Source organism: Suricata suricatta, chromosome 3 (assembly GCF_006229205.1).
Source record: "Suricata suricatta isolate VVHF042 chromosome 3, meerkat_22Aug2017_6uvM2_HiC, whole genome shotgun sequence".
NCBI lineage: Eukaryota > Metazoa > Chordata > Mammalia > Carnivora > Herpestidae > Suricata > Suricata suricatta.
Genome location: NC_043702.1, coordinates 49892065 through 49919613, shown reverse-complemented (window position 1 = coordinate 49919613; position 27549 = coordinate 49892065). Strand labels below are relative to the sequence as shown.

The following is a 27549-nucleotide window of genomic DNA, read 5'->3' as shown; positions in this document are numbered from 1 at the left end:
TGAAGCCCATAATTGCCTACAAGATAGTGGGCAGGAGCAAGCACAGGACTGGAGGAGACTGCTGAGACAGGTGACGTGGTGGGGGAACTGCATCCACGCAAGGTGCACACAAGTCAGGATAGGCTGAGGGAAAGCATCGATGGGTGCAATTCCATGAAATCCCTTCTTGGTCCAAGCTTTTATACAAGTGCTGACATTACCCAGTAAAAGAAGTTCTTACCTCCTGCATCTCCATTTAAGGTCTGCTTGGTCAGCATTTTAGGCCACAGGTAGCTGTCCTGTTACAAGTGATGTGTCATTTATTAAATCTTTTTAAAAGGAGTATCATCCCAACATATTGATATCAAGCTAAACTTTTAAATGTTTACTCTCAAACTGAAAGTTTTGTTGTATCATGGATGGTGATAATTGGAGATAATGAATGGCCACAAAAGTATTTTTTGAACCAAAAGCACAGCTCAAACATTCTTAGAGCTGTAGAACAATCTGGAATATGAGTCTAGATTTAGGTATATTAATATTTTATAAGGCCATGCTTTTTTCTTTTCTTTTTTCCTTTTTTTTTTTTTTTTGTAAGGCACTGCTTTTAAAAATGGATGTCAGAATCACTTGAGGTACTTTTTAAAAATGTAGATTCCTGGGCCCTGCCTCCAATCTGGAGAATGATGTAGGAATCCTATTTAGTCTATGTATACCCAACTTTGTGTTATACTAATATACTTTAGTGTTGAAAAATACAGCTCTCTACTTTGAGTACCAAGAAATGCTCCTGTCAGATTCTAGTGGGAGTTTGTGATCTGATAAACTAAAACTGTGCTAGACTCTAGATGGTCTATTCACTTATGATTAATAGTTTTTTCCAGTTAAATTACAATGGAGTGGCTCTTTCAGTCTGTAGGCCTACTGAGTCTGTATAAGTTTGAAAACAATCTTAGAGGTCTCAAGGTTACTAGGCAAACAAGGCTGAAGGATATTTTAGGTTAGAGTGGTCATTTGCTGGCATGAGGAAGACCTTGTTTGAGGGTCTGGTCAGTGCTGGGTCCCCACTGCTGAAACTGCCTCTTGCAGCTGCCCTGTGCCTCCATGGCCTACCAGTTTCGACAGGCCAGGAACAAGTTCATTCTTCTAGGTCATGTGCATTCTAGAGATTACTGCAAATCTGTGAGTCATGCTGTTTGATTAAGATTCTGTGGAATATCAGATACTGGATTGGTTTCATAGTTACACACCCAGGTGGCAATTATTTTTGGCCCAATTTCCTTTTTCAGGGAGCTGCCATCCCCAAGTTTATCAGTAAAGAAAAATCATCTACCTATGCACTATTCTTATTTATTTATTTAGAGAGAGCAAGTGGGGGAGGGGCAGAGTGAGATGGGGAGAGAGAATGTGGGGCTCAAACTCTCATGACCTGAGCTGAAACCAAGAGTCAGATGCCTAACCAACTAAGCCACCCAGGTGCCCCATACCTATGCATTATTTTTTTAAATTTTGTTTATGCTCCCTCTCTCTCAAATATAAACATTATCAGGAGAAGGACAGAGAGGGAAGGAGACATAAAATCTGAAACAGGCTCCAGACTCTGAGCTGAGCACAGAGCCCAATGCGGGGCTCAAACTCATCAACCGTGAGAACATGACCTGGGATGCGGTCAGATGCTAAACCGACTGAGCCTCCCAGGTGCCCCCCCCATGCATTATTTTTAAAAGGCTTGTTATGCATTACTATTAAAACCCAATAACCTACTCCCTTCTGATTTTCTGAGTGTATCCACATTATCATTACCCTGAACTAAACTAGATTCTTACTCACTTCCTGTGATGACCATTATCCTCTCAGCAAAGTGATTTTGTGAAAATAAGACTGAGAATTAGAATACCTGAGTTTTGGTCCCAATTCTTGTCACCTTTTAACCATCTTAGACACATCATTGACACCTCTGAGCCTTTTCCTGAGCTGGAGAATAAAAAAAATGTCAGCTCACCTCATGGGATGGTTGTGAGGATCAACCGATCATGGTTTTTTTAGATAAATAATGCCCTATACAAATGTATGCTGTTGTCTTTTTCTTTAGACTATTTCTGCAATAATTTTCAGCCTGGACATTTTGATCTAATCAATATCAAGGAGAGGGCTAGGAATAATGAATAAATTATTAGCAAACTTTTTAAAAGTTCTGAATATGGGTATTCTGTCTCCTTTTGCTATGCAACTGCCAACTACAAACCCCTACCACTATAAATGTTGCATGATAACACATGCCTTTGCCCGAAAGCTCACTGATCTCTGTACTACATTTATGAAAAGTATTCTTAAATTGCTAATTTTTTTTCCTTATCAGGTTATCAACACTGGCCATAGCATGGCTCCAAATGTTAGTATGGAAATAATGGTACCAAATTCTTTTATCTCCCAAACTGATAAGCTGTTCAACATTTTAGATGTCCAGGTAAAAATGGGTTCCTTCCTTTATTCTAAGTAATATTGCTATAATGATATATATGTTAATGTGTTTGAGTCCCACTGTAAGCTGTGAATTCACAATGCACCTACTGAATATACTTTGAATATTTTACATTACATAGAACTGTAGGATTATAGGGACTTTTGCATTTGATGTACACAGTATACAACAGAACTCTAACATCTTCAGTTCATTTTCTTTATGAAATGGGCCTGGGGAGGGCAGTAATTCAGTTGGTGAAAATCTTTATAAATCTTGAGTCCACTGTTGGGAAATCAGTATTTCAGCTTTTTTTTTTTTAATCAATATTCTTATGTTGATTATATCAGAATTGTTTTATCTTACCGTTTTCAAGACAAGCAGTCAGCAAATCTGCTATGTAGATTTGAGATCTAATTTTAAACTTTCTTACTTGAATTCCAGATTTAGATGATAGGACATATTGAAAAAACACGTTATTGTTTTGTGTTTAAAAGCAAAGAAATGTTTAATTTCATGCTACTGTTCAAATGTTCATTTTTTACATTGCCTTTAAATTCTGTAAGGTTAGGTCCTGTATCACTGTAGCACCTGTATCCAACCTTGTTAAAAATTTTTGATGGGTTTTTGTGGGTTTGCCCTACAGACTTAATCTTTCCCAAATAAATCTGTCCAAAAGATATTTTCACAATTTCAGAAATATTTGATATATTTTAGAAAAGGCGAACAATTGGAACATTCAAGACCATGTAGCTTCTGCAGTCCTTACCAGTATGGAATAACACTTTTGTCTTTATAGACTACTGCTGGAGAATGCCATTTCAAAAATTATGAAAGAAAGTGTGCATTAGAGCAGGAGAAAGGTCCAATGGAGACCCTGAAAGACATCTTCAGATTCTTGTCAAAGACTGATAAGAAGCTACTGGTAAGTTTCAGCTCTTTAGTTGGTCGATTTTCCTTTCTAATGCATAGAATTGAAACACTTGAAACCAAGAACCGCTGGGTTTGAGCTGTCATTTGAGTGTAGGAAAGAAACAAGTTAATATACTTGCATAGGAGGAATAGACATAATTGGAGAGATAGACCCAGCATTAAGTATATACTATATGGTTTCATTATTTATCTAACCAATGCCTACTTTGTGCTGGCCAGACATTGTTCCAGACCCTGTAGAAGTCCAAGATACAGTACTCAGCTGAGCAGACTTTGTGGCAGGAGATTAATTTTTCACACCTTTCATTTTAGTGAATTTATGAGAAGAAAAAAAAAAAAAAACCCGGGGAAGCAATCTCACCTCCAAATGACCAAGTTTTACAGAGTCTTTGTTTTAACTGTCTTCAGAGGTTGAGTTCATATGAATGAACATATGATTCAAGTTCAAATAAAACAAACATTCATGTTTTGTTTAAAGGAAGATAATTTTTTTTAACTCCACTACTGGGAAATGTTTAATTCCATGTAAAATATTTTAGCCATCTTTAAAAAAAATGTTTTAATGTAGCTTTTTTGTATTTTTTTTCAAGTTCTGCATAAAAGCTGATCCATACTGTTTAAGTTTTTTATGTAATTTTGGGACTATGGAAAGTGGAAAGGAAGCCAGTGTTCACATGCAGTTGGAAGGCCGCCCATCTCTTTCAGAAATGGTAAGTCTAAAATACAATGACAACTTTGTGGATAAGTTTATACAGGATCTACAGATTCAATCTTATGTAGGTAGGATGGTTGTGAGGAGCCATTCAAGTAATTAAGGAGGTATGAAAAGTCAAACTGGGAGTGGAACTCTAAAACTGTTTCCATTTATCACTTTAGCTGAATACATTAAATGATATGGATTTTGGAATTAAACAGATTAGTATGACTGTAGAATAGACTATGGAATAATTAAGAGGTTTATTTTAGAAAGCACGTCCAACTGCTTATAAGCTTTGATTAAGTTACAGAAATGGACTACCTTAACATTATGTAAACTTAAATTTGTTTTTCTAAACTACTTGAAATTATGCTTAAAAGTTTAGGATGTAAAACTAAGACTTTTCACTAAATGGTGAAATAAACTAAAACCAAAATTTTTGAAAAGTTGAATTATTAATAAATGATATATGTTGGACATCTTCCTAGAAAGGAGTATGCATATTTACAATTTTTGAGATAAAATTTGTTTTATCTGGAGTTCTTGTTCTTCCATTTCCTCATCTGATAATCTCTTGCAGGGGTGTTGCAGACTAAATGAGATATTTTTTTTTGTAAGGCATTCAGTGCATGGCGTATAGTAAGCCAAAGAAAATTGGTAGTTCTGTTTAAAGAGGAGTATTTGAAATCACCACACAGTGGTCAAGAGGATGGGGAACAAAAAAGATGCACTAGATAGGGAATTAAGATATCTGCTGTAGTTCTAGTTGTGCTAAAAGCTAAGTCATAAGACCATCAAGTTATTTAAGCGTTGGTGGCAGTTTGCCATCTCCTACTCCTGAGGTCCAGGTTTCTAAACAGTGGACACAATTGGCATTTTGGACCAGATAATTCCTTTGTGTCAGGTGCTGTCCTGTCCACATTGTAGGATGTGTTACCACATTGCTGGCCTTTATGAACTAGATGCTGGTATACTGCCTCCCAAGTCCTGACAGTCTAGAAACTGTCCTCTAGGGGATAAAAGCATCCCTCTGGGAAACCACTGCTTTAATAAAGTATGTAATTTATTTTCACCCCTAAAATTCTCCATGTTCTTTCCAAAACATTAAATAACATTTATATGGTAGCTTTAACTTTTGAGGGTCATAGACTTCCTCAGGAATTTTACTAAACAATATATTCTCATCTACTTCAGAAAATACATATATGAGGAAAAAAAACCCTCAATTTTACATGCAATTGTAAGAGGTCCTTAGAGTCAGTGGAGCCCATCCCCAGATTCCTGAGCTCCATGGCCCGTTGGTTATAAAGTCCCTCTGTTAGATAGTAAAGCTCAGTGTTCACCTACTGATTTTATACTGGCATGCTATAACTACTTGTATCGTATTTTTCCATTATGGTATTAACCTCTATGTATTTTACAACAGCAAGAGGACACCACTGTTTTACCAAAAGAAAAAGCATAGATAACATAAGTTTGAGGAAACATCAGGTGAAAAAAAGTCATCTTTGAGAAAAAGATTCAGTATCTAGGAATAAATACACTGCTTATCAAATATTTAACTATTACAAATATCTAAATCAAAGTAGTCATGTTTAATGGACTAAGTCATCTTTAAAAGGACTTAAACAAAATGATGCCAGGAAAATTAATACCATGTCTGCGCCTTTGGAAGCAAAAGAAGCATTGCATAGCAATTAACTACAAATGGTGAAATAAAGTGGGGAAGATAGTTGTAAAAGCCTGAGCTCGTAGGTAAGGATCATGAGAAATCACTAGTACGTCTTTGTGAAATACTACTGTGAGTCCGGCTACAGTGATCTTTCTTTCATTAAACAGGATGAGACTTCAGCACTCATGTTTGAAATGAGAGCAACAGCTTTTCCAGAGCCTAATCCAAAAGTTATTGAACTAAACAAGGATGAAAATGTTGCACATGTAAGATTACCGCTTCACCTGAAACATTACAATGATGGGGGAAAAACTATTGCTGGGGTGTCTAGTCAGGAAAATAGATTGACTACATTGTGGAGAGCTTGACATACTTTACTGAGATTTGGCATTTCCCACAACTGGTGGCAGGGAATGATGCAGACGGCTCATTCAGGAGGCAAACTTAGTAGTGTTCGCTGGGTGAAGAACCAGGGTGCAAGGCCATCCTGCGCAACGGCTACCCGTGGTTCCTGGGATGGTCAGAACCAGCAAGAAAGGGGGTGGGTTGGGGAGGGGGGCTTCAAAAGGAATAGAAGCAACTTTCAAACTGGTGTCTCTTTGTCATTGATTTATCTAGGTTATCCTTGAAGGACTACATCATCAAAGACCCAAACGTTACTTCACAATAGTGATTATTTCAAGTAGCTTGCTACTTGGACTGATTGTACTTTTGTTGATTTCGTATGTTATGTGGAAGGTAAGCTTTTAATAATTACCAATGTCAATCCACTCAAAAACACCATTCTCGACTTTCACAAAGCCTTTTCGTGACTCCCAAGTTATTAGATTTAAATATTGCAGTACTTTTAATGTTAACTTTTTAAATCCCCAAGTGAATATATAGTACTGATCTCCCCTTTCTCCCAACTTCAGTACCAGTATTCCAACTGTAGCACTAGTTTTATAGTGTTTTTTCAAGATGTTCTTGAGAAAAGAAGGCTCAATTGGTTAAGCAGCTAACCAGCTCAGGTCATGATCTCACGGTTCCTAAGTTTGAGCCCCACATCAGGCTGTGTGCTGACAGCTCAGAGCCTGCTTCCCATTTTTTAATAAATATTTTAAAAAACTAAAGCATTTGGAAAACCTTGCATATTATTTTTGATGTCCATTTTGGAGAGTGTCCCTGAGCAGTCCTGTAGTAACAAAAATAATGCTCTTTAAAACCAGTAGTTTCAGGCGCCTGGGTGGCTCAGTTAAGCATCTGACTTCGGCTCAGATCATGATCTTGCGGTCTGTGGGTTCGAGCCCCGCATCAGGCCCTGTGCTGACAGCTAGCTCGGAGCCTGGAGCCTGCTTCAGATTCTGTATCTCACTCTCTCTCTGTCCCTCCCCCTCTCTCTGTCCCTCCCCACTCACGCTGTTTCTCTCTCTCTCTCAAAAATTTATTTTTTTTTAATTTGACCAGTAGTTCCTATCTAAATTGTACTGACTACATGGGACAGTGACTTTTCAGGTATCGGACAAGAGTGTAATGTGTTTATAACAATACACTAGTGATTATGTAATATCATTTTCAGGTTGGCTTCTTTAAAAGACAGTACAAATCTATCCTACAAGAAGAAAACAGAAGAGACAGTTGGAGTTATGTTAACAGCAAAAGCAATGATAATGATCAATAACGTCTTTCAAATTGAGAGGACAACAGACTCAGGTTAATCAAAGAAATTTAAGACATTGTTTACAACTCTGACTTCTCAGATTTCTTCTATGTGATTCTTTTACTCATGACCTTGTGACATACTGGGTTTCCATGCAATGATTACTCTTCAAGAGGAAAATAACTGCAAAGGGAATATTTAATATATCCAAAGAGAATCTCTCAGCTTTTAAATGGATAGAAAAACACTAAGGCTTTCAATTTATTCAAGGTAAGTAATCCCTCGAAGATACTGCATCTGAATTCAATCATATTGAGGAAGTAAACAACTCATTTGGAGAAGTCTTGGACTTGAAATATCATTCCTTTAAAAGAAATTATTTACCATATGTGTGTGCTTCAGTAAAACCAATTCCGTATCTCAGTAATGATTCATTTCTAATAGATTTTCTGAGACTTGTTTGAAAAATCCTGCTAAATATCTTCTAAGAACAGATTTCCAAGAGCTGTTCCTAAATTTTTGAATGAATAAAAGAAGACCACTAATGTTTTAAAGTGGATTTTATCTTTAAAGACCTTTATTTGTAATGCATTCATGATGGGCTCTGAACAACCATTTATTCAGCAGACTACACAGGATTATGGGCCTGATGAGCAGACTTCAGAATGAACTTATACACTGGTTTGAGCTTAATAAGATGACTTCTGGATAATCGTTTATACAGCTATGGATTTTTTTTTTCTCTGTATATACACATAAGTTTTTAAAAGAATATATGTTTATAAAAGTATAAATCTGCTAGTCCTCTTAGAACACATTTTTATTATGGGTACCTAGGAGTAAATTTCTAAAATCCATTTTTAGTGAAAATTTTTTTGCTAATGAAAACAGAGCTTAAAAATTCTAATTTATATTCTGAAACAGATTGTGAATGTTGCACTTTAGCTGATATCTCAAATATTAATACACTGATATATGTAAAATATGGAAACTGTGCCTCACTAATGACTCTTAAAAATCAAAACTCTACAAAAAGCCTGATTAGAGGCCAGTATTTCATACAAATTAGATACTGTGTAAAATATGGACTATCAAATTAAGCAAATGTACCTCCTTGTTTAGATGTTACTCTTTCTCTTCAAGTAGATGTATTAAATGTTTTTATCAGGTCTATAAGAGCATTCTCTTCTGCATGGAACTAGAGAAACAAAACTTAGAAATTTAACTTTACCGATTTAGCTTGTTTTCAGTGAATATAAATGTGACATGAATTCCATGATAGAGGTTTTAGTGGTAAGTAGAATATTGCCTTTTCATTTGTAGATACAATCCTTTTTTGTAATAGTCATGCGTATGAACTAGATGCTGATAGCTGACTATAATTTCAACTGAATTTATTTATTTATTCTCTGTCTTTATAATCTCTGTATAAGGAAGCTGTGGCCAAATTTTGAAAATCTGTTATTGGAAGTGATCATGTAGACTTCCCTCTAATTTATCTATTAGGGGAAAAAAATCTCTTTAGCTGAAGCCCCTGCCACCAGCTGTCTTTCTCAGACAGCTGAAATTCCTAGAAGTTATCCATTCACAAGCCCTCCTTCTGTAATTGCTGGCCCCAGAGAGGTTATGGAAAGCATTCAAGGAGTGAAACCCAGTCACCCAGAGCAGGAAGCCTCCTGAACTGTCCACTGGTAGTAAGCTTAAAAAAGTAGCTTTTAAAACTATTATATAAGCAAAAGATCTGTTTTTTCATTATATAAAAAGCAAATTCTTTCAGAAGAATCTGGGATCAGTGGTGGAGGATGATCCCTGAGGCCATTCAAATTTGGCTCATTATTCAGACATGATAGCATTTTGGGTATTACTGAGTACGCTGAAACCAGTGTGCTATGATTGGTATTTTGTGTGGTTTAAAATTTGTTACAAACTTGAGCCTGTATTACCAATTTTAAATCACTATAAAGAAAATGAACAGTTTTCAACTTTCAGGGAATATGTCACAAAATTGGTACCATAACAACTGAATTTTTTTTTTCTTTTGGCAAAAAAATCTAGATTAGCACCTCATCAGGGTGTCCTTATGTGACGTTCTGTCCACCTGTACCAGACTATAGGAAACCTCATGTCAGGACTGATGGACTCAAATCCTGAAAAGTTAAAACAATCATCCTGAAAGATCAGTAACTCCAAAGTAAAATAATTTAGATGCTTTAAGCATATGAAATAGTTTCCATTCTAATACTTTCCAAAACCCAGAATTTAAATGGTTATATTTCCTATCTTAATTTTTTAAGCTCTAGAAGCTAATTTTTGGTAACAAAAATTAGCAATTTTCATTTTAAAAAATAAGAATTGGGTTTCCTATTAGCATGTTTTAAAAATGGCCACATTCCTTCACATTAAAATTCTATTTTGTACATTTATAAACAATTGCAGTTAACTTTGGAATCATTCATTTCTTCCATGCTTCCTCCATAAAGATTGATAAGTCTTGGGTGTAATCTGTAAAAAAGATATGTGTAATCATGTCATCAACCTGTCATTGTTATCTTTCACACATATACCTATTGAGTATGGTACCTAATACCCAATCACATCTACTGCGAGCTAACAAGCATACATTTGTGAAAGAGCTGCACTGTTGTAAATGCAGGCCCTGATAACTCAGCACCAGTAATTCGTGTAAAGTCCAGGCATTGTGCCGCTAGAAAGCTCACAGCTAGTGAGGTGCTCCTGCATACTTCTCTTACCCGTTGAGTCATAGTGCTTACCAACACTGAGTTTGCATAGTCTTAAACTTGTTTCTGCCAGTTGTTACTTTACTTACATAGTATGTACAATTGTTTCTGCCTCAAGTAAGTTGAATACTTTGGAAAGACTGGAAATTTCAAACGTAAATTGTAATTCTGCCTTCTCTGTACAGTTTAGGGTGAATGAGAATTCAGAATGCCAATATAGAGACTCATAAAATGTGGCTGAGTGTACATAACAACCGAATAAGTGTAAAGTTATTTATTAAAATTGTACCTCGGTCTTTATGCTTCCCTGACTAATTTAAAAAAATATCTAGTCGTGACAACAAGGCTTCAACTATACCTAGTTGTGTGTCTACTGGTGGACATTTAAGGTGGGAAAATAATTACACTTACTTAACATGGACCTCTGATGCAACTTCCACTAAATCACCGTCAACATTCCAAGGGAAACTGTTTTCTGAAGCAGTTGCTTGCCATTCGTTCTCCTCCAGACTAGGTGTGCTATTAGTCCTCGGGCGGATTTTAACCTCTTCAACAGTGTAAGTCTCAACAAATGGAAAATTGAACTAAATAAAACAAATGGAAATCATCATGGTGCTTGCTTTATCCCTGACTGCTCATGACAGGAAAGTTCACTGTGCTCTCTTGCACGTAAATAACATGTGTGATGACATTATTATAGCTTTGAAGCTCTATGCCAGGGATCCCCAATTTCTTTGGTGGATGTAGCAGCTGGCAAACTTGTTTTATGATCAATAGTGTATGTTTATGCATTTGTATACAGTACCACACAATTTCCAATTAAAGACTGAGTTTTTAATACCTTTCAACACAGAAGATTTATATAATCCACTAGCTTATTAACTTGACAACTCTTTGGGTAAGGTCAAGTAAACTCTAACATTCACACTTAGACCCAGAATTTAATTAGGAAGACCCTAAGCTTATGAAGGAGCAAAGAGGAAGTCACTTCCTAAGAGGAAGTGATTTTTGCAGGTGTGTGCCTGCCTCATTTCACACTTTAAAGATGTGTACAAATTGCAAGACAGTTTTTTGCTTTCTGAGCAGCCTAAATGGTGCAAGATATCTTCAAATTTTCTCATTTGTCTATGGAAACTTTAATGGAAAGAAAGTATTCTCATAAATAAGATAGCCAAATACCTTTTTAGTAGCAATTCACAATAACAACTCATTTATTTCACTTTTTAGGTAAATGACATGGCATTAGTTCCTGTTTTTTTTTTCCCCAGCCACATATGAACTTCAGTGAGGTACAGAATTTTGAAAGTTGAAAAACTGACAGTTTCCTCCACACCCTTATTTCACATGTGTAGGGGAAAAAAACAGATTTTACAGTTTATCCTGTATAATACAGTGGGTTATGTAATGGCTTATACTGGGTTTACATGGTGGCATCAGCTGTGCTAACTGAGGTACAGAATCAGAGTGCCCCATGTAACTCGGTCAGTCACTGCATTAGACTTCCCCTCCTCTCAAATATAAAGTCTTGGGGATGTCATTCTGTGAGAATCTATAAAAAGAATGAGTTTTAAATGAGTCATTGATAACTGGCTGCTATGGGTTAAATTGTATTCCCAATAAAGATACGTAGAAGTCTTAACTCTTGGTGCCTGTAAATGTCTGGAAAGAGGGTCTTTGCAGATGTGAGTGAGCTACGGTGAGGTCATTCAGTTGAGCCTTAATACAATATGACTGATGTCCTTTTAAGAGGAGAATGCCACGAGACGAATCAGACTGCAGCAGACAGCTGTAAGCCAAGCGATGTCAAGAAGTGATGGCCACCACCCATAAATCTGTCATTTTAAATCCTGTTTCCATGTGCATACTTCGCAAAATGAAGCTCTGTGCATCCCAGCAAATTCATTACCTATGAAGCTACATTGATAGATGGGACTTTAGGGAGCCATGAGCTTAACACCTCCTGTGAGGGTATGTTTAAGATGTGAGGAAGAGAAGTGAACAGTTAAAATTGTGATGTGCCATGATGTCAGCATAGAGCTAAAGGAGAGAAATGAGGCAAACAGGCTCAGGATGTTGGGTGAGCTTCCCATGTGAAGGGAGTCTTAACACAGAAGTCTGGCAGATAAGGGAGGGAGTTTTGAAGAGGACACATTTGCTTAAGTATGGAGATATGGCAATTATCACACAACTACAAAAAATTCAGCATACTGTAATATTGTAATACTGGTATTTTGGCACTTTTTCCAAAAGATATACATGCCTGTATTTGATTATTTTTAAAGACCTAGATAGTGTCATGGGCTGAATTGTGTTTCTCCCCCAAGTCCTATGTGGACATCATAACCCCCCCTCCCCGTACTTTAGAATGTAACCACAGTTAGAGATAAGGTCTTTAAAGGCATGATTAAAAGGAGGTTTATAGGGTAGGCCCTAATCCACTCTTGTGTCCTCAGAAGAGAAAATTGGGACATACAGACACTATGGGATGTGCCCACGTGCAGGAAAGAGCATGTGAAGACATAGCCAAAAAGCAGACATCTCTAAGCCAAGGAGCCAGAGCTGCCAACACCATCTTGGACTTCTAATCCTCAGAATTATAAAAAACAGATTTCGTTAAGCCCCCCAAATCTATGGTATTTTTCATGGCAGCCTTAACACACTAGTAAACGGGCCAAAACACAGGAAATCTGGTGAGGATGGCCAGAGCTGAGGCTGCGACATAAGCGCCAGAATACATGGACCATAAATTCTATGCTGAGGAAATTAGATGTCATCTTGACAAGAATGAGCAAGGCACATTGAAGAATTCAGCAGGAGAGACAGAGATACACAAATAAGTGTTGTGGAAAAATCCCTGTAGAAGTAAGTATGGAAGACAAGAGCAGAAAAAAAGGAAGATCAGAAGGTTGCTCTAAGTAAGAAGGGATTAAGGTTCAAATTAAGATGAAGGAGAAATTTCAGAAACATCAGAGAGGAGAACCAACAGAACTAAGTGGGCTGATTGTGAGGAATGAGAGTGTGAGAGGAATCCAGAGTAACTCCAGGATGGGTAGAGCATCACACCCTTGTCCTGTGTAGGGAAACACAGATGGAGCACCTTCAGGGGAAAGACAATACAGTCAGCTGTGATCGTGGTAGACTCAAGATGGGTGTGTTTCACAACTTAAGCACACAGGAAAGCACAGAGGTCCCGTGGATCAGCAGAGAAAATAGAACCCTCGAAACTGTGCGAAGCTCAGATAGTGTTTCTAACAAGGGGCAGGGCAAACTAAGGACAAGGTATCATAAGAGAACTGCAAGTGGCACACAAGACCTCAAGGACACACTAATATTTAAGGGTCTTAAACTCGCTACCAGAAACGATGGTCAGTGTGAATGTAGGAATATAGGACAGAGGAAATGGAGGCCAGTGAGAGGATAGAGTTGAAAGGAAGGGTAATATTCTACTATTTTACACAGAGATGGGGAAGGCAAGACTAGTCACCCCACAGATGGTGGTTTGCATTATGCTCTAGAATTGTTAATATGTATGTAGATTCAGTTCAACCTGGCAAAAGAGGGTTCAGAGACCTAGACTATGGCTCTCATGAGGCTGAAGTGCAGTGTTTTCCTTTCTGGATACCACAACTACTAAGGATTAGTGGATTATATAATCTTACCTATATGTGGTCTTTATAATATTACATGATTTATAGAAACTTACAGTTTTTCAAATGTCACCATGAAGGAAAGAGCTAAGAAACTAACATATACACATACATCTCTCTATATGTATATTTTTTAAATGAATGTATCACATTAACATTGTTTGAAAGCAGTGATCTTGGGAATCCATCTACTTATGTATATATACTAGCACATTGAACATTTCTAGAATTTGTCAAAAAATCACAGAGCAATAGCATGGACTTCATTTTAGTAAAGAGCTAAGTCAATCAGAGTTTGGTCTAACAACCACACTCCCTCCCAAACACGTGCACGCACGCGTGAGCACGCGCACACACACACACACACACACACACACAGTTTTTCCATCAAAAACAAAACATGGCTGGTAAGGTGGGCAACAAGGTTATAATATATCTTGCATAACATGTTCTCACTTTTAAAAAATTCTTTTCCTATATATATAAAAAATTGTATTCACTCTGTCTTTGCCTTTATCTTTATAGTAAGTATTTATTATTTTAAAAATCTGAGGAAAGCTATTTTCATGCTGAAAAAAGGATGCCTATGGAAATTACCTTCAAAATTAGCCCCTTAGGCAATTCCAAATTAATTTCTTTTCATAAATAATTTGTGCAGTAGGTGCCTACCTAAAATAAATACAGAGCTTCTCAGGATAAGTATCTCCAGGTTAATACTCCTTTAAGCTCTCACATTTATTTAATAGAAAAAGATTAAGAAGTTTATACCAAGGTAATGACACTGATGATCTCTTGGAGAGTTTTGAGTGTTTCCACTTTCTGACTTAGGAAAAATAGTGAACATGTGCTGCTTTTGGGTGAAGAAAAATTAATAACATCTCCAACAAAATGAGTCACATCCAAAAAGGCATACGTTCCTCTGACAATGACTGCCTTTCCCCAAACACACGTGAAGTTCTCACGTCAGCTGACAACCTGCATGATGTCTGCCTTTGTCTACTTTGGGGATATAATTTTTAGGATACAACTTCCTAAATATTTCATTCAGTTGGTTGCTCAATAAACACTCATCAAATAATGGAGTGGGTAGTAGAGAACTGAAACTTCATGGGGACTACATACGGAAGTTTACAATAAAAAAGGGGCGGAATGTGAGTCTTGTCATGGCCACTTCTGTAAGCAAGATTCAGCTACTGGTGGTTGGCTGGATGTCCTCTCCTCTCCTTCCCTCCTATTTACTCTCTCCAGCTACATCCAGGTATACTTTTATGCCGTTAGGGAGTGAGGCTGTAGGAGTTTACGTGCAGACTATGTACTTCAAGACTCATAATTTCAGAAATCACATATTTCAGGACCAGTTTCCTAAAAACTGGGTCAAAATCTCTGCCAAAAGAATGTGGCTTATAATAGTTATTGCTTCTCTTTTAAACAAATCTCTTAAGTAAATTCTCTTTCTCCACAACCACACATCATGGTTCTGAATAGAACGATGACTGTATAAACACGGTGTGCTTTAAACATAGGTCTGCATATCTATCTCAGTGAAGGTAGGCAGATCTGTACATAAATGGCAGGAAAATCTAAAGCTCGTAACTTTAGAGAAGGTCTGCTGCCATAAAATCAAGAAGGTTAAAATCTCAGATTTCACGACTTTCCATTCTGAAGAATAGCTGAGTATGTAATTTTAGCTTTACTTTACTTCACGTTTCAATGTATCACACATTTTCTTTTCTTTTTGCACATGTACACACACATACATGTACACATACACACATGCACACACACATACAATATACATAACTGCCAATTCCTAGTTCAAAAAAGGGTCAATCTACATTAATATGGTAGATACTTTTCAAAATTTGGAGGAAACACAAATTTAGAAAGAAAAAAGATTAAAGTATTTAGAAAAAATGCCTTCTTATGAAGCAGGATTTTATGTCACCTCTTGCAGCCTATCTCCGTGATTAATGGCTTTACATATAAGTAGCAAAAATAACATACCATACCTGATTTTTGACACTGGCATATCTTTTTAGGTGTTTTATAAATTCTGGCCGAGAAGTATTTCGAGCAATTATAAGAGCCATGCTTCCGTTATTTAATCTGAAATTAAGTATTTATAGTTGACACTGAGAAGTTTATTAAGTGATTGTAACCAAAATTACTGTGTATCATTTCTTCTAACATCATGTTTACTAGAAGTTTTAAGAAAGATTAGTCATCATCACGTTAAATTTACCTAAACGTCTTTAATCTTATCTTACTGTATTATTTTTTAAATGGCACAGACTTTCAAATTAGTTTGATTAAACAATTGACTTCCTTCTCAGCAAGCTTAGCCTTATATTAAGGGCTTTTCAAAAAAAATAAACCATCAGGCATCTATTCATATATCAAGACATATTTAAAATCCAATGTATTTACTGAGGGATCCTAACTATGAAATCATTTATGTTTCTAAAGGATGTCAAGTAGTGAATAAATACAAATGGTATGACAATTGTTCAACTTTCTAAAAACCTAAAGTGTGATTCAAATATTTATTTATAGGCAGGTCTAAGTGACATAGGGAAGTAAAGTGGCCCTTGGATGGATGAGAGGGACGAAGGCTACCGCACATGTTGAGTTAAATGACTGAGCATTTTAATCTTGCATAACTGTTCAGTTTAATAGAAGAGACTGCAAATTTAGAGATGTGATTTAGTGCCAAAAAAGCCACTCACAATTGCATGTAGCTTTGGAAGGCAGTTTGCAGAAATATGTGCAAATGATTTCTAGCTTGATTTCAAGGCAAATATAAAGTTACTCCAAGAATAACAACAACATAAAAAGATAGCTCTTTAAATCTTATGGAGGCTCAGGGTAGAACTTGTAAGAGACCCTGGAGATTATCCATCATTCACTCAGTTTATACAGAAGGAAGAGATGACCCCGAGTCTAAGTGATTTGTTCAAAGGCACACAGAGAACAGTAAAAGGATCACTGCTACCAGATCTCTTAATTCCAGCATCCAATGTTCATTTTATTTAACATGCCATGTAAATAAATAGTACCAGAACACATTCAGAGTAATGTCTTGTGTTTTTTTTTTTAAATTAGTAATTGAAACACAGCCTATATACTTGTCACTGTTCTTTTTTATATGTTATGCATTTATTCTTCAAACACTTAATACTGATTTCCATCAGAAATTTGAACTGGGGTATTTTGAATTAAATTATACTTTGTTGTGGAAAAATATAAAACTGAAAGTTTAATCTCCTGTGCAATGATCCTGAATCATTCAAAAGATTATTCTCTGAATACTTCTGGTTAGCCAAGTCCTGGTGTAAAGGCTTTTGTAAAAAAAAAAAAAAAAAAAAAAAAAAAAAAAAAAAAAAGTGTGCTTAATTAAAATACACAAAGGAAATCTCTAACTAGCCACCCTCTAAAAAAATTCGTCAATACTGATTAAGCCTGGAGAGTCAGCAGAATTCCAGGCAAGCTGAAAATTGTATAGAGCAGCATTGAAGGCGGCATGAATCAACCCCCCAGAAGAGTGGACTATTTCTCATGAAGGTCCTGGAGCCCACATGAGAGCCAGAGATGAAGTCAACATGGTGGAGTCAGAGATGAGACAGAGAAATATGGTCTCATGTTCCATAGAAAGTTATTTCTATAGTCAGCTAGCTGTTTTTCACTTTGAGTGAGGGAAACTACATTAGGAGGCACACAGCTGTCTAGGATTTCTGAGGGTGTAAAGCGGAAACAATTAAGCTCAATTACTGTATCGCACAAGCTTCAAAATACTCCTTTCAAGTTTCAGCACTAGAAATAATGAGGACCCTGACATCTAGATTAGGAATATCAAGTTATATAGTTTTGCTTCTTCTCTAACTTTGGATGTTTCCCTGTTTATTACCTTTATATCAACTGCCAAGGAAAAATTTTAAATAAATCCCCTTTGCTAGCTTTTCATTATTCTGGTTAAGTATTTTGCAGGGAAGGCAAAACTAATGATTAAAATTATGTTATCAATCGCCAAAGCACCTAAGTCATTCTTTCATTCCACTTCCAGAGAAAATCTAGATTTGACTCTTATTATACAACATTCATGATCCTTCCTTCTGCACACTCTGTGGGAGTGGAAGAGAGACATTTTCCAAGGATTAATGGACAGCTGCTTGAAAAGAATGTGCAAAAGATGACATATTTATATTTTCATAGATAAAATGATATATAAAATGTCTCAAGAAACTGTGGGCAGTAGATTCATATATACCACTATTCACAGTAAATATAAATAACCGAAATTCAGCTTTCTTTGACTAAAAGTACCAAATATACCCACACACCTGCTTTTCATGCTGAGGATATGTCTGTTCTACAATTTGAAAGTAAATATGTTCATAAGAAATACTATGACCAATGCATGAACATAAGCAAAGTAGGCATAAAGTGACACAGTAAAATCATGTTAATAAAACTCAAATATTTTAGCCTCAGTAATATTAAGAAATCAGTGGTTGTCTAATACTTCCAGTTTAACCATTGGGATCAGCTTGTTCTGTAAAGTCCCTTGTTCAACAATCCAAGGGAGACTACCCGTTGATAATATTCTAGCCAACCACAATTTAGCAAGGTATTCTAACTGGTTTATAGAAAACTATCAGTGAGTCAATAAAAATGTTTACTAACCTGGTATTAGGTGCCAAGCCTCTAGGTGCCACTGAACACAGGCAAGGGATTGCCATAATGCTGATATTCAGGATCTGACCCTGGATTGTTTGCCACCGATCATTGCACTCTAAAGGTAATGAAAGCAATTGGTTACTTTTCCTCACTAGAGCAAAATGTCTATAAAATCTGACGTTCTCAAAAAGGAACATTTAGACTCACCAGATTTGGGAGATCCTTCCACCTTCCTAAAAGTAAGAAAACAAAACAAAGAAAACTACATCACACAAGAAATAACTTCTATTAAGTGGGGAAACTTCAATAAATAGGATCTTAGATTAGGCACAGTAAGTGAAAACATATAAGTAATTCCATTACTGCATTGAAATGATGTTGGTTCATTTCAAGGTGGTATCATCAGTAACACTGATTTTTCATTTCTCTTAAAGACCAGAACAGTTCCTTTGTGTGGCTTTGAGTAATGGCTGTGTTCCATACTAGGTTGAAATTCTCATGAGGGCAAAAGTTATGGGTTTTGTTTTTTGGTTTATTGTTGTATCCAAAGTGTCTGGCATACAGTAGGCTAAACAGTTATTGGATAAATGAATGAATCATTGCATGAATGGATGGAGCAACTAGTTGTTTCTGAAGACAAAAGCAAAACTACATGGCCTACTAGAATTTCACTACTCTATATTCTTGGCTAGTATGTTAGAAAAACAACGAAAGATCACACGTCTAATAAAACGTGTCTATCAAACTGTGTCATGATTGAACAATATAGATGTTTACATTACTTTGAGCTCTTTACATACCTTCCTTGTAAATCCTGAGAGCTCATAAATGGTAAAAATGATATTTCACAGTCTTCAGGCCTAAAATACAATAAAACTTGCTATTAACACTCATTGACTTGGAGATAAAAAGTTTTTGGTTTAAGCAAAAAGACTTACTTAAGTTTTGCCAGTGCCTTAATTACAGCAAAATCCCTTCGTTGGTTGGGTGACATCCATCGATGTTTCTCCGCCAGAGCCAAAGTCCTTCCACCAAAGCCAAACATGGCTGAGAACCCAAAGCGGAGAAGCTTGCCGGTAGTGCTGAAGGTACAGACATCGACCGGCTGTATGTGCCCTTGAGTATTATGTTGGATGTTAGTCAAGCAGGAGGTGCGGTAGGGCCCGTTGTCAAAATGGCAAACAGAAAAGCCAGTTTGTTACTTATAGACGATCTCAAGTAACTTCATACAATAATAAATATCCTTGCTTTCTCCTCATCTCTTTACCTGCAACTACTAAAATTGCCATTTGCAAATTTTCCAGGTAGTAAGGAAGAAACACAAAGCAGTAAATACCACAGCTTATTGTTATTTCATATAAAACAGGGTTAAGGGGAGGGCACCTGGGTGGCTCAGTCAGTTAAGCATCTGACTTTGGCTCAGGTCTGATCTTACCATTCGTGAGTTTGAGCCCCAGATCGGGCTCTGTGCTGACAACTCAGAGCCTGAAGCCTGCTTCTGATTCTGTGTCTCCCTCTCTCTTTCCCTTCCCCACTCATGCTGTCTCTCTTAAAAATAAACATTTAAAAAATATGTATTTAATTATAAAACAGGATTAAGAAAGTAAAATTGAAGTGCATACGCAAAGTAAACTTAGATTTAACACTAGTTTTGCACTGCATTTATTTGAGTTTATAGGCCTTCCATCAATTGAGAGAGAATATTCTGGTGGATGTGCAATATTTTTTCCTTCTTGTCTTATGTTTTTCTTCTAATAACATAATCTCACCCTAGAGTCTTGATATAGTCAACCAACAGAATCTGATATACTTAAATAGCATGCCTGGATTTTCTTGGTTATAAAACTGTGATTTTGTGTAAGCTCCACTTACTGCTCTTTATAGTACCTGTACTCTAACAAGGGAGGCAGTCCGAATAGTGAAGCTTTGTCTAATCGACTTTTGGTTTTAGTAAAACATGTCTCTGCATTGAGAGACAAAGAACCTGTCTTTCTTAGATAAGTTTGACAGACATAAAATGGCCTTAAATAAATATAAAAACTTCCTTGTAAAAAACTTCCTTATAAAACATGAACTTCTTTGAAAGAATTCTTACCCATTATAATGTGCAAAGTTGCAGTCACCACATGAGGGATTCCATGGAGAGAATGCGCCAGTACATTGGTAGAGCCTGCAAAATCAGTTTTAAAACATGTAAAATCAAAGTAGCATGTTTTAAGTTACCCACTTGCTCTTAGTTTACACAGATATCACTATGCTATGTTCAAATGAAAAATTAATAGAAGTTCATAATTTTCATTCATAGCTTAAATTCACATCAACTGTTTATTCAACCTTTAAACCACTTAAAATTAGAAAATAGTTTATTAGTATCTACTGGCTCACAGCTTTTTCCATCATTAATGTCTATTTTCTACCAAAATACACGAACTATCAAAGTCTCCTCCATCCATTTTCAATTAGTGGGTTTTTAATTTCTATACCTAAATGAGTACCAACAGCATAAGGTTGTCTCTGGAGAGCAGAGGCAAATGCATAAATATATAAATAAAAATTAATGAAGAAAAAAATAAAATCTCTATAAAGTATAAAAGACCTGTTTTAAATACCTTTAATGAATCTTTGAGGTAAGCTTTCATCTAAGGGGATTTCCCTCTTATCTGGCAAATGGTATCCTAGATGAACAAAATATTTAATTCCATGGTATTTGCCATGCTATAAAAGTCTATTTGGAGACAGTATAGATTTCTTATTTTCATAACCATTAGGATAATTCATGATCCACATGAAGTTTTGTCATCAGCCTACAGAAGAAAAGAGCTCTCTCAAGTCAGACTTTTTTTTTTAATGTTTATTTATTTTGAGAGAGAGAGAACACGGGGAAGGGCAGAGAGAGAGAACCCCAAGCAGGCTCTGTGCTGTCAGCACAAGCCTGACAAGGGGCTCCATCTCAGGAACCTTGAGATCATGACCTGCGTCAGATGCACAACTGAGTCACCCAGGCACTGCTCGAGTCAGACTTCCCTAATATTTATGTGTCTATAAGAACTTGGGTAAAAGCCTTCCTCTGGAGGGGAAAATACCAGTTAGCCCCTGCTGTTCGCAGAAGGTTAAAAGGACTTAAAATTCAGAAGCTGTAAGTTTTCTTGAATTACAGAATGTAAGAAGAAAATCAGTAAGAGCCAAGAGCTGTGAAAGCGTGGATGTGTGGTGTACTGCATCTATCACGGCCAAGGCTAGCCCCCTGGATTTGTTAATCAGGAACATTTCTGTGTGGTCATATGTGATCTATTCAGTTTGTATCACTTGAACTGATGTGTGCAAGCATTTTTCAGTTGACGAAGCTGAGGTAGTTCAGACATTATCAAGGAAGACTGTCATTAAAATAATAAGGGACTTATCTATTATTCATGATTTTCAGACCTCTAGTAAAACCAATTCAAAGAAAAGTCCACCTCAACCAGTTAGGAAACCTGTTCCAACTGATTCATCAAAGGGTAAGTTATGCTCCGACCTTTGTTACTCAGAATATGGCCCACATTCCAGCAGGATACGCTAATACTTTGGTCCTTATTAAAATGTTGACTCTCAGGTCCCCCTCCAGACCTAATGAGAGTCAGAGTCTGCACTTTAGAGCACTCTTCTAGAATGTATGGTCCAGGGATCAGCAGCATCAACATTATCTGGAAGCCTGTTAAAAAGGCAAATTTCTGGGTCCCACCACCAACCACTGGAATCTGAATGTCTGGAAGTGAAGCCCAGGTGTCCGTGCATTAGCAAGTTCTCAAGGTGATGCATCTGCACCCTAAGCTTTAAGAACAAGTGGTCCAGAAACCTGCTACTCAGTGGATCTTTACCCAGAAGTCAATTACATAAGCCTTTCCAATTATCCTTTGACCATCTACAGCCTGCCCTTTGGCCATCTAATTGCTAATAAATCTGGAATGGGTGGGAGGGAAGAGAGGAAACAATCTATTTTGTTTCCCAATTAGATTTATGGTAAAGGTTTTCGAGGAGGCCACACAATTAGAGGGAGATATTTAGGATTATCAATGGATTACAGTACTCCATGAAACACATTTCCTCCATTACCATGGTTAATTAGGAATAGACCATAAAAGCATTCCTTTAGAAAGGCTATTAAAAAACATAATGTAATGTTGTCATGTGCAATAGAGAATGATACATATCATGACTCAAGAAAATAAAGACCATTTATTCCCTGGCAGTTTGAAGTATGCTAACCATGCCCAAGCACGAATTCTTCTAGATTGTTAAAGATCATTTCTTTTTTTTTAATTTTTATGTCTTAGGCTTTGCAACCTCTTACAACTTTTGCTTAATTCCATAGAATTTGGCAGATAGGCATGGTCGCAGGTCAGGGAATTTTTAGTCCTCTTCTACCCTGATTAACCTACACCTTAGTCCTTAAGAACCGTTTTGTACACTCTGAATTAAAAAGGAAAGTAAATGAGGAAAGTGGATATAAAGTTGTAATACTATAGATTGCTCTATATTTTTGTTTGGATAATCTACAAGATAGAGCACAACTTCCAGAAACAAAATGTGATCCATCTGAAAAGATGTCCCCATGCCAAGAGAACATGCTGCTCACATAAATAACAACTGTGTAATTTTAGTGTTCTCACCAAAGCTATAAATGTTCTACCTCAAGGTAAACATTTTAATTAGCCTGAAAAGTTATTTTTCTTAACAGCTAGCAGCAACTTTGCTCACTCCACTCCCCAGACCTGCTAAAAGATGCCAAACACAAAGACGCTAAAGGACAGAAGTAGCAGTTCATGTAAAGCATCGATGATGAAAGTACCAGGCAGCACCTACAGAGGCAAAAAGAAAAAAGGAAAAAAATTGTCCTTGGAAGTGCAAGCACTTCTGCAGAACAATTAACTTAATTAACCAGACACCATGAATATTCATAAGGCCGTTAATGTCTCCCACATCCAAACAGATAAATGTGATGTAATGACTTCCTAGTCAAGCATATCTAAAATTCTCATGAAAACTGCACCTACACTTTGGTTCTTTGCCTGAAATATCATAGAAATTAACAGTCCCTTGGCAATATTTTATTCTCCTCAAATTAATTGGAAAGCATGAATTTATTTATGTGAACGCTATAGGAATATATGGTTCGCAGCCATCAGTATGTGGATTGAGCCTTGTTTTACAACAACTGGATTGCTTTTTTATTTTTATGTCCTCTCTGGCTTTTTCCTCTATCCTCCCCCACCCCTAATCAGAATCTCTCTGTATAGTTCCTTAGCACCAGTTCCCATGGCAACAAACACCATTGCTAATGGCCAGCAGTTCAAATACAGGCTTCCCCACATCTGATCCATGTGAGTCTGACCATAATTCAGCAGCTTAGTCTGTTGGCTCAGTGGAGTAATTTACTAAACACTCTCCCTCTGGGCGTCTCTCACCAGGAGGTAAATGGCTTCAAAGGCAGACCATCTTCTGCATGCAGCTTGGAAACTTCCAGCCTAGCTCTTGTTCCCATTCTCTATCAAAGCCCTGACGGGGGCATTGAGTCCTCCTATGAGTATATCCTGCACAGGACTTCCCCCTCCTAGTAAACAGAATCCATACCCTGGAACTCCGATGCAACGTCCCCAATTTTGGCAACAGGCTGTATTTTCTAAGCAAAATGCATTCAAGTGGCATATTAAAAAGAAAAGCATAACCACCAGTTTTTCTAGCTAACTATTCACTTCCTGTAAAACACCTACCTGTCAGGATACTGACCTTTTCACTTTTGAATTCACAGTAGTCAATAAGTGACCTCAGGAGTGTAAGCACTAGTAAAGAGGAAATGACCTAAACACATTCACTTTGCATGGAGGGCAATATTGAAAAGCTCCACTATTACAGACAGATACTAAAATGACATGAAGAGGTAAAAGTATACGGCTCCACTTTGCCAGCATCTTTTTTTTCCCTTGAATTGAAATTGTTTTGTTCCCTTCTGCTTAAAGACCATCAAAGGTTTTTTTCTACCTGCTTTACAATTATCAGGATATCAAAATATGCCTCTCCTTTTTAAAGTCTTCATTTTTTGAAAGACTTCACAGTCTAAAAGAGCATTTGTAGACCTCTTGTTCTTTGTCACTCAACACTAAATACACTGCGATCCACCTTCAGTTAATGTGGTTTTCAAATGGACAGAATATTGAATTTTTTAGCCATGTGCATTATTTCCTACTTTCACAGGAAAAAATAATTGTTCCTGCTTTTCTTGTAGAGATAATAATGTGTGAGATTTTCAAAATGAAATCATTACTTTCCATCACTATTGTTTGTTTAAATAATTTGGGAAGAGTGGCTGATATAATGTAATCCACTTGTGAAAGGCATTTTCCTCTTTTCTGGATGCCAGTGCTGCTCTCTAGTCTTTCTCCCAGGCTCGGACCTCCACTCTCCCGCCCTGCCCCTCATCACCAACCTCACTTCCTAGACCCCCAGCAGGCTGTTCTCTGGCTCTAAGCCTCCCATTGTTCCCTACTGTTTATCATACACAATTCAGACCCCTCCCTGTGGCATTCAGGAGCCACCAGGGCTTAGGTTTATTTTGATCCTATCATCACCCAACAAATGGCCTGTTTTCTGTTTCTCAATGTTCCTGGGTTTTGCCTTGGCATTGATTATTTTTGCAGCAAAGAAAATAACATCCTCATCATCTTAGTCCAGATCCCTACCCATTTTTATGCCTCATTCAAGTGGTACTGAGGTCTTCTTTACATTCATCCACTTAACAAACTTGATTGAGCCCTTCACTATGTCATGTTCTATTTTAGCTACCGCAACCCAGCAGTTAGAATGAATCTTTTTAGCATTCTCAACACAAGGTTATGTTTATACTTTTTTTTTTTTTTTAACACTGTAAGCAGCTTGAACTGTTTTTGAAATTTCATGTCTGGTACTGTGTAATCATTAGACCTTTATGTTGAAGGCAGAATAATCATCATGCCATTTACTGACCTATGTACCAAATCCTCCACATACACTACAGTAACCTTGTAATTAAGTGAATATAGGTGTATCTCTGTTTTATGGATTAGAACAATGAGGTTCAAACAAATGAATTAACTTGTCCAAAGTCTCACAGTTGCTAGTGAAGATGCCAAACTTGGGTCTTTCAGATTCAAAGTGCATTTAACTCTGTGCTACACTGACTAGATTAGGAAGTAAAACAGAAAGACAGGAAGAAAGGTTCCATTTAGCAAGTCCATGGCCACTCCCTTACCTGCTGGTATTAAGCCCAGTGGGGCCACTCCCTTACCTGCTGGTATTAAGCCCAGTGGGAGCTCTGCGCAGACAGGGGTGAGGATGTGGTCTGTTTCTTTCCCAGCATCCTTCTGGGCTCTAAGAAGCAATGCATGGACGACTTCACTGGCAGATCCGTCGCCACCTACACAGACAACACTAGAAAACAAGAAATTGAGAATGCAGCAGCTTTAAAATAATTGGTAATAATTCATGAAATCTCAACTTCAAAACAGTAATCTTCTATGTTCACATGCATGATTACACATACATACCTTCAAACATTTTAGTGAGTGTCAATGAATAAGAAGGTTCCAGCATAACACAGGTCAAGTTCACTTCCCAAATATAATACTTACATGATATCCCATAAACAAATTTTATGTGGGTTAAGAGGCATTAAAACATTTCTACATGTTAATTCACATTGGACCTGCACTTTGTTAATATCCAAAAGTATACTGTTCTTATTTTATTGTTTATGTTAATAGTCATGTGCAATTCATTTAACTGCTAATTTTCAACATAGCTCTGAAAAGACAGACAGCTATAAAAATCATGTAAGAAACTTTTATCATTAATATATAAATATAGTAATTGCAAACAAACTGTTCTTTATCTCCTGGACATTACTTCTATAAGACACTTTTAAAATTACTATTTTGATTGTAGTCAATACTCCTAATAATTTTTTTTTACGATCTCATGGTAAGTAGACTATAGCAAAGGTGGTGGTAGGAATCCACAAAAGTAATATATAAGATTTCAGAAACTTGTTTCATAATCATTTGTATTTAAAAGATGCAAAATAATCTTAAGTAGAAAAATCGTATTGCTTCACACAAAAGGAGGAAGAGTTTGTGTTATTGAAAGCAGGTGTTATAATTCAAGCCTATAAGGGTCCAGCAAACATGGGAGAGTACACTGAGTCTACGGAGGGACAGATTCCCAGCTCCAGCCCACTCACATTATCTGGGAGGCAAGCCTAGCGGACCACATCCTCTGATTTTTCTAGAGAAGCCACAGATTCTGATTTTTGGGTGAGTCTCCTAATTTATCAATATTATCAACCAACATTCCATACATTTAAAACCTCTGTGTGCCAAACAAAACAGCCTATGGACCATGATCAGCAAGTTTTAAATGGTTCTCTAAGTTTAGGAAGCTTTAGACGTTGGTGAATCCAGAGAATCTGTCGACTCCCTCCACCTTGCGGTCAGCCCCTGCACAGAGCTGAGGTTCAGCCTGTGGCTGCGCCCAGCCTGCCTGGGAGATCCAGGTCCACCACGGTTCTAGGAGACTCCAGGACATAGTTATCACCTAGATCACCTTTGGCTAGGGGTATTATCTTATGTCTGAAATAATTCCAGGGTTCACAATGTGGCCACTTATACAGAAAAAAAAGTGATAATATCTATTGAGGGTCAACTTTATGTCAGCTAATACGTTAATTCATTTCTATCAACTCCTCCGAATTCCATAAAGTAGGCATTTGCCTCATCTTTATAAACAAGGAAGCCAAGGTTCTATGTGAACCTTATCTATATGATTTCAAAGATCTCTGAGATGTGCCAGCATTCTAGATTTTTTTAAAAATAGTTTATTGTCAAATTGGTTTCCATACAACACCCAGTGCTCTTCCCCACAAGTGCCCTCCTCCATCACCACCACCTCTTCCCCCCCCTCCCCCTTCCACCTCAGTTCATTCTCAGCATTCAATAGTCTCTCAAGTTTTGTGTCCCTCTCTCTCCCCAACTCTCTCTCCCTCCTCCGCTCCCCCTGGTCCTCCACTAGGTCTCTCCTGTTTTCCTGTTAGACCTATGAG

The 27549-nt window shown here is 37.1% G+C and overlaps 2 protein-coding genes across 3 annotated transcripts in view; one reads left to right on the top strand and one right to left on the bottom strand.

Annotated features, from left to right (window-relative positions):
• Positions 1–10727, top strand: part of ITGA4 (integrin subunit alpha 4) — a 94902-nt gene extending 84175 nt beyond the window's left edge. For both annotated transcript variants that reach the window (XM_029934306.1, XM_029934305.1), the window contains 6 exons: positions 2339–2446; positions 3240–3365; positions 3964–4083; positions 5910–6008; positions 6361–6480; positions 7301–10727. In XM_029934306.1, the coding sequence (XP_029790166.1) occupies positions 2339–2446; positions 3240–3365; positions 3964–4083; positions 5910–6008; positions 6361–6480; positions 7301–7402 (675 nt within the window). In that variant the 3' untranslated portion in view covers positions 7403–10727. The remainder of the gene's footprint in view (positions 1–2338; positions 2447–3239; positions 3366–3963; positions 4084–5909; positions 6009–6360; positions 6481–7300) is intronic.
• CERKL (ceramide kinase like) overlaps positions 7927–27549 on the bottom strand; it is a 102343-nt gene continuing 82720 nt past the window's right edge. The window contains exons 5-13 of the mRNA XM_029934308.1: positions 25741–25883; positions 20536–20610; positions 19379–19556; positions 19241–19300; positions 18648–18673; positions 18447–18555; positions 15776–15872; positions 10531–10703; positions 7927–9883 (exon numbers count right to left, since the gene is read on the bottom strand). Coding sequence (XP_029790168.1) covers positions 9802–9883; positions 10531–10703; positions 15776–15872; positions 18447–18555; positions 18648–18673; positions 19241–19300; positions 19379–19556; positions 20536–20610; positions 25741–25883 — 943 coding nt within the window. The 3' untranslated portion in view covers positions 7927–9801. The remainder of the gene's footprint in view (positions 9884–10530; positions 10704–15775; positions 15873–18446; positions 18556–18647; positions 18674–19240; positions 19301–19378; positions 19557–20535; positions 20611–25740; positions 25884–27549) is intronic.